The 8,224-nt window shown below is 47.0% G+C and overlaps 1 protein-coding gene across 1 annotated transcript; it reads right to left on the minus strand.

Moving 5' to 3' along the window:
• Positions 1-3,555: 3,555 nt before the first annotated feature.
• Positions 3,556-8,224, minus strand: LOC103722861 (protein DETOXIFICATION 16-like). The gene is given in 9 exon segments (XM_008813561.4): positions 3,556-3,734; positions 5,085-5,103; positions 5,105-5,169; positions 5,306-5,424; positions 5,582-5,820; positions 5,899-5,955; positions 6,172-6,258; positions 6,418-6,962; positions 7,923-8,224. Coding segments are annotated over 9 exon segments (1,428 nt in total). The 5' UTR covers positions 8,160-8,224; the 3' UTR covers positions 3,556-3,674.

Here is an 8,224-nt window from a genome sequence, read left to right on the forward strand (position 1 = left end):
CTGCTGGGCCTTTTCGGTACAGCCCCCCTCTCGAGGAGAGCACGGTGGCCACGCCCCCCTGAGTGAGGTACAGCCATGGGCTGTGCAGGGTGGTACTGGCCCCGATGGAGTCTTCCGGTTTGGCCCTCTGCCCCTGGTTGCGGATGAGCAGGGGGAAGCCTCCTCTAGCGGGAGCAGGGCCAGGGATCACCTCAGGCCTTTTCCGGAGGGGTGTCAGGCCGCGCCACCGAGACCAGGAGAGGGTACGGACCACATGACTACCGTGCAGCGTATCAGGGCGGCAGTCATGCAGTCCACTCCTGACGAGCAGGGGATGGGCCCAGGCATCGTACCTGAGGCTGGCCCCGCTAGCTCAGGAGATGATGTGGCAGAAACATTTCCCATAATGTTCTGCTGGCTCAGGAGATGATGTGGGACCTTCAGCGAGCATCGAAGCGACATAGCCTGATGGCTATTAAGCTGGATATGGAGAGAGCTTATGACAGGATCAGATGGAGATTTCTTCAGCAGACACTGGAGGCGTACGGATTCCATAGGCAGTGGATCGACTGGGTGCTGGGGTGTGTCAGGGGGCCAAAGTTTTCGATTTTGGTCAATGGCACACCTTCTCCTTTCTTTGAGTCTACGATGGGGCTGCGTCAGGGATGCCCTTTATCTCCTTACTTGTTTATTCTTTGTGCTGATATTTTGTCTCGTGATTTGCAGAGGGTGTGTGCCCGTAGGGAGCTGGAGGCCTATATTCCCGCCCCGGGGGCTAGTCCTCTTTCCCACTTACTCTTCGCTGACGATTGTCTTCTTTTGGCCAGAGCGCGGGTTTCTGATGCACGGGTCCTTCGTAGGGTGGTAGCAGACTACTGTATGGCGTCGGGCCAGAGAGCCAACTTCCAAAAGTCAGCTGTCCGCTTCAGTCCGAGTACGGAGAGCAGGGTCAGACAGGAGATTCGTGGGATTTTGCAGATTCCTGAGCAGGAGGAGACATTGACCTACCTGGGAGTTCCCATCACAGGCCGCAGATTACGAGTGGCAGAGTGCTCCAGCCTGGTGCAGCGGGTGGAGAGCAGGTTGGAGGGATGGAGAGCAGTTTCCCTATCTATGATGGGGAGACTGACTTTGATCAGATCAGTGTTGGGGTCCATGCCAGTTTATCTCATGGCCAACACTGTGGTTCCGAAGACGATCTTACTGAGGATTGAGCGACTGTTGCGGTGCTTCCTGTGGGGGTCACATGGCGGAGGCCGCGGGGTGCATCTGGTAGCCTGGGAGCACGTATGCCGGCCTACCAGCGAGGGCGGTCTCGGGGTGCAGTCCCTGCTGGAGCGTCGCGAGGCCTTCATTGCTCGGCATGCAGCTCGGTTCCTGCTAGAGCCACACGGGTTGTGGAGTCAGGTGATGGCCGCCAGATATGGACGTGACGGCTCAGAGGTGGCATGGAGTGGGCGGCGAGTCTCCTTCATGTGGCGTGAGATTGGGAGGTATGTGCCGACAGTGTCGGCAAATACCAGGTGGATAGTAGGCGATGGGCGGAGTATTGATGTGACTGCGGACCCATGGGTGGACACTGTCCCACTGAGGTGCTGGCCGACCATGATTGATACTGCGGCGGCGGAGGGACTGCGGGTTTTTGATCTTCTGGCCCCAGGAGAGTCAGCATGGGATGTGGCCAGGTTACGTCAGCTGTTCGGGGTACATCTAGCTGAGAGGATCCGGTCTCTTCCGGTGCCAGGCTATGGGGGGCCTGATGTTAGGGTTTGGGGCACTTCCTGCCGATCCAGGGTCCGACTGGGAGATCTCGCCGGTGTTATCCAGCAGGAGCATGAGCCAGGGCCGGACTACACTTGGATCTGGAGGTCAGGGCTTCACCCGAGGGCTGCACTTTTCCTATGGAAGGTGGCGTGGGACCGTCTCCCGACGAGAGCAGCGCTGAGTAGGCGAGGATGTGAGATCCCTGCGGAGTGCGGGACATGCAGTGTGGAGGAGTCGGTCGACCACATGCTTTTCCAGTGTTCGTGGGCGAGGTCGGCATGGCAGTGGGCAGGGTTCCCGCAGGAGGTCTGGCATGGGAGGCCTCAGTTTTTACAGACGATGCAGCAGTGGTTGGTCCGCCCTCGGACATGTCAGGAGGCTATTCGAGCGACTTGCACAGCACATCAGATCTGGCTGGCAAGGAACGCTCGTACCCTCGGTGAGCGCAGGGTGTCACCGAGGTTCGTGGTGGAGCTAGCGCGCGTACAGGCATTGGAGATCAGATCCTCTTCAGATGGACCTCTGATAGCTCGGGACACCTGGGGTTCTCTTTCTGCTTCGGCAGCTTCTCAGATGGTGTTCTTCACCTGGGAACCCCCACCCCCGAGTTTCCTTAAGGTCAATTTCGATGGTTCGGTTTTGGATGGAGGTGCGCGAGGCGGTGCGGGCTTTGTGATACGGGACCCGCACTCCAGAGTCGTGGCAGCAGGGGGCTGTCAGCTGTTCGGCACGTCGGTCCCCGGGGCAGAGTTACGAGCTGCCTGGGCCGGTCTTCGATATGCGAGGCAGGCTTTGCAGGCTGGCTCGATTGTTTTGGAGGGCGACTCAGCCACAGTCATCAGTTGGATTCAGAAGGGGCTGAGGGGTGAGGGCTCAGACCACCCCTTGGTTCGGGACATAGGGATGATGTGTGGGGTTGGGGTGGCCATTCAGGCGAAGCACGTATTTCGAGAAGCCAATGGGGCAGCCGACTGGGTGGCTGCCTTCGCGGCTCATCATTCAGGATATACCTTGTGGGTGGGGGAGGGGGAGCTGCCTCTGGCTCTCCGTGAGCTAGTATTTTTTGACTTTATTGGGTGTATTCGTACACGTTTTGTATGAAAACCCGCTTTTAGCAAAAAAAAAAAAAAAAAAAAAAGCTATCCGCCGTACGATTGCCGTCATAGTCAATTCTATGCGGATCAACTTTCAGATAGAATTTTCATGCGCGTTGGTGGTGCATATATCCGCATAGTCAATTCTAAGCGGATTATCTTCCTCAGAGAAATTTTTATGCGTCTTTGCGTGCTGTTGTCTTCATATTAGATCCGTATGGGAATAGTTTCCGCATATACATTTTATGCGTCTCTCGTGCCTTCTTCCGCATATAAGTTTTTATGCGTCATCATGAGGTTGTCCTCATAATCATTTTCCATACGGCCTGAAATCCGCATAAAATTTTTTTTATGCATTTCATCGAGGTTGTCCTCATATAACGTTTATGCGGAAGTAAGTTCGCAAGTAAAATATTGGCTCGCAGATAACCTCGTATCGTCGTTTAATGCGCATCTCCTCGCACGTGCTTTCTGAAAACATATTCGGGTACCCACATCGGGGAGCGAAACGTGGATCCGAGCTCGGGCTCGCTGATTCCGTGTCCCTCCTCGATCAAGATCGGATGGTTGACATTTTTATAAGATCGAGTGTCCGCCGCCATCTCCTCCGCCATCGGATGGCGGCGCCGCCTTCTGACGAGGAGGAGGAAGACGGGCTGCCGTGCCTCTCTTGTTCCCTCCTCCCCGTGGAGTAAAAAGCCCGGATACAAAAATTATGTTTTTCACCAAAATAATATATATTAATAGTTGGTGGCAGAATTGAAATATGAGGGAACAGTCCGACTTTGTCTTACGATGACGGGATTTTACATCTACAATACCATGCAACTAGATGTATCATGTCTCCATGTCGATGGGAATTGTGGAGCTGTACACTCTATCCCTAGCTTTCCTTGCCTGAAAACAACATGAAACCATATCAGACGGCAGCAGTTGCAATCACATGCAGAATGAATTATATTAGCGACATTTAGCTGGAAAAGGTTTGAAAAAGCTAGCAGGCTAAAGAATTCAGTCCTTGATGAGTTAAATCTTAAATCATCCCAATCAAAGATCTCGTCCAAAAAAAACTAGTCAAAAAATATTATTCGAGTTTTTTTTTGCTCCCGTACAAGCACTCAAAAACTATCCAGTACATAGCCGATGTGGCATGGGTCTCACATACTCCTTCCTTGCCAGGCTAAGGATCCAAATCAATTTAAATCTAATCACTAACACTATAATTAGGCCGTGGTCAGCCTCCATAAACCCATATTATAATATTTTCTAATCCATATAGATCATGGGCTAGATCCAATCTGATACCCTTTGTCACAATTCAAGACTTCACTAAAAAAGACTAGTCGGAAAGTATTATTTAGGTTACTTGATCCCGTAAAAGCATTCAGGATCTGCCAATGTGTAGCTGATGTGGGACTAAACATACACCCGCATGTGTTGTCACATAAATATAGATACCTTTTAGAAAACTTATATATGGAATTGTTGTGACAAGGCTTCTGGGGAATGGTTTTGATTTATAAGCTGACAATGCCATAATAAAACCCATTCAGACAACAATTTTCCTTGTGATCTCTTCAACTTTCATCATTAAATTAAGTTGTAGGAAAAATATAATGGAGTTCCTTCAATATGCAGCTTCATATTTTTCTTTTTTCATATCCTGGTAATTGAGAGAGGGAAATAACACTTCCTTTTTGAAAACGGCTTAGTTGCCGGGGCAATGAAGAGCAAAGTAGACATCAGAATGTTTCTACTGCACTCAAAATAGAAATAGTAAAGCAAGATAAAAACTAGTTGGAATTATGCATTGAAATGACTCTACGTGGATATCAAATATTAACACCTAACAGAGTTCGCCTACATCGGGTTATATTTCTTCTTCCGAGCTATGGAGGTTAACTTCTATTGTGGTTCCTTGGTCTTCTAGCTTGGTAAGCAGAAGTATGGGTTGCTATGAAATAGGGGTCAGTGTGAAGTAGGCAGATATTCGGCAATCAACAGCTAAATTTCCTTTAAACAGGGAATTAGAACATGGTAGAACTCGAAGATACTCAATTGAAGAGCAAGTTAGAAGTGTCAATTAGTTGATACTAGGGTTGGTGCTATAGGATTTCGTGGCCGGTGCAATACTACATATGGGAGGGCATTTCTTATCATAATTCTATCTTGATGAATGCATTTGTATATACAACGAGAATTTGCTGGAAAAGCACATTTTCATGATGATTGGTATCATCAGCATACCTCTTTTTCCCAGTTGGTGCAGAGTAATTGTCGAAAGCGACAAAGCTTGGACAATGAGGCCACATATGATTCCCATCCAGAGACCCTGTCATTTGTCATACATACATACATATATACATATATGAGCTAAGAACATTTACACCATCTTTCTTTTTTTTTTACTTTGGCCACAGTTAGCATGGTAAGAATAGAAAAGGGGAAAAGGAAGAGGAACAACCCACCTTTCCTCCAACATGGAGGACAAATGCTAGAAGAATAGCTGAAGGAATGCCAACCAAGTAATAAGCTCCAAGGTTAACAACAGCACCAATCTTCTGCCAACCGCATCCTCTGGCAACCCCTACATGTTACCAGCATTGCCTCCAAATATCAAGCGTTTAACATCATATAAAACTAGGAGTGTAAATACGAGTCGAGAATATTTGATGGAGCCAAAGTAACACAGAACTAAAAAGAAAGAAATCTGATTCTAGATGTTGAACAAAAAAAATATGTACCTGAGAGCACGCATTGCACCCCATCCATCATGTTGGAGGTTGCAAGAATTGGCAGCATAACTGCCACATAGTTCACCACTTCCTCTTCATTGCTATATGCATACCCCCAGAGCTTGCGCACAAAGACCATGGTCGATCCTACAACCAAGCCTTGGGCAATGGCCATAAACACCACCACACGTACTGCTAACCGAGCAGCTTGTGGACGCCCAGCCCCAAGTTCATTGGAAACGCGTGTGCTATTAGGAAATTAGAGCAAGTTAATGATGCAGGGGACAATGCATGGGGGGATAGAAAAAACTCTGGGCTCAACGAACCTTACTGCAGCACCGAGGCCGAAAGGAACCATGAATACAATTGAGGTAGTGTTGAGGCTGAGGAAATGAAATTTTTCAGTATTGATATGCAGAATATTAGAAAGTTTATAAAGAGCAAAACCACAGGTGCTAGTAGATAAGTTCTATATGATATCATCGACCACTTGATTCTTTGTCTATCTTGTTTGCCCTCAAATATCGATTCAGTGTTTGTTCAAATAAGTCTGTGCCATCAATGAAAAAGAGCATGCAAAAGCTTGAACCTATGCTCACCTTATTGACAACACTGATGTCTCTAGCTGTGGATTTGGAAGAAGACCAGAAAGAAGTACAAGCAATTCGAACGACCAGAATTCCAAGCTGTTCAGATATATAAGTACTTGGCAGTTAAAAAAAAAAAATGCACAATGATAGCAGTAAAAGGCCTTCTAATGGGAGAGGTATTTCAATTACCAGACGCAAAGCAAGAAAAAAGTATACAGATGTTTTAGAATTGCTGAGCGAGAACACTGCGCTTACCAAACCATCACTGCTGATGGAATAGCTAGTCTAATGAAGTTGATGATGTCATGCAAGGCTTCTTTTGAAAAGCCAGTCCAAGTCTTCTTGCAGTCAGGGGATAGCTTCACAAAAAGTGCCAACAGCAACACATTCATCCAGTAAGAGAAAGAATTGGCCAAGGCAGCGCCTCTGCTGCCGAGGCCGGACTTGAATACTAGAAGCCAACAGACGAGGATGTGAAGCAATGCTGCAAACCCAGAAGCAAGCATCATTGGGAAGACTATATTTTGAGTCTGGAGGAATCTAACATGGCATTGGATGAGGCCATATGCAAAAAGGCTTGGGATCATCCATCGAGCATACAATCCAGCTTCTGTTGCTATCTCTGTGTCTTGCCCACAGAGCATAAGAATTTGGCCTGTATAGGCCCAGACAGCAGCAAGTGGAATACTTACAAGCATGAGGACCAGCATAGCTCTTTGCATATGTATACCGAGCATACGATATGATTTTGCTCCAAAGGCTTGTCCGCACAAGGTATCAAGTGCGCTGCTCATTCCCAACTAGTTAGAGGGCAAAAGTAAGAAAAAGATTATCGTATTATTGCCAGAGTCTTGAGGAATAGGAAGCATTGGCAATACAGAGTGCCAAATTTATAACAACATAAGCCAGCACTCAAACAAATTGCGGCCTTGTAATTCTGTTTTTATCTTTTGATACGTAAGATGAGAAGCTAAATACATTGAACCCCAAAGTATATGGTGATCGGTCATGAAGGTAATCACAGGAGGATAGGTAATAAGAATCTGAAAAGAGAGTGAAGATAGTGATCCTAATTTGAAGGATTACATTTTGTCTCTAACCTGAGGATATTATTTGGAAGTAGGAAATGGAAACCAAATCTGCTTAAAGTGGATTGTTCGCGGACCGGATTATAAATTACCACCCTTAATTCCACCACTTACCCCACTTCACCCTCCCTCCTCTTCCCTTCCCTTTTAACTTACATGACTACATCTTTGTCTAAGCATTAGGAGATCTAGTCCCATTTGTATTCTGATCTAATGGTATTGCCATTCTTCCACGATGGCTTGTGACAACCAAATAGAATAACCCTCGAAGCACCAATTTAAGGATTGGTGGAGCTAAAAGGGTCCCAATACACAGCCTCTCTCCTTAGCCTACAAAACACGGAACGAGAGTCTTCCCATTCTGCTACCCTCGTAATTTGTGAAAATATAAACCAGCATTCAAACATATCTCAGCCATGTAATTTTGTCTTTTACTAAATGATGCTTGAGATGGTAAATATAATGAACCCCGAATTATATGGTGAGGTCACGAAGATAATTGCAGGAGGAACAGAATAGGTAATAAGAAACTGAAGAGATAGTGAAGATAACCTTTTATCATCCGAAGAACAGAACTAAGTACAACGGTACAAGATTGACTGATTCCAATAAGATGGTTAGTTCTCAATGCACACATGTGAGTAAGAGAACATAGAGGAAGAAACCACATACCAACAAGCTGAAACCGGTAACCCCAGCAAAGGAAGTGGCCATGGAGGCACCAGAGAGAGCAAGCTCTCCAAGATGGCCAACAAACATCACTGAAATCACTTGGAGGATCATCTGTAACAAGCTTGTTGCTATCAAAGGCCCTGCCAACCATAGCTGCTTCTTAACCTCAGCCAAGACCTCTCCTCCTCTCTTTTCAGAACTTAGGAGCAGAGGAGACTCCACGCTTGGTTTCTCCATCTCTTCCTCACCTCCCTTTGCCGATAAGATGGAATATATGAGATGAGAGAGAGAGAGAGACAGAG

This window comes from Phoenix dactylifera, chromosome 8, assembly GCF_009389715.1.
Source record: "Phoenix dactylifera cultivar Barhee BC4 chromosome 8, palm_55x_up_171113_PBpolish2nd_filt_p, whole genome shotgun sequence".
NCBI classification, from domain to species: Eukaryota; Viridiplantae; Streptophyta; class Magnoliopsida; order Arecales; family Arecaceae; genus Phoenix; species Phoenix dactylifera.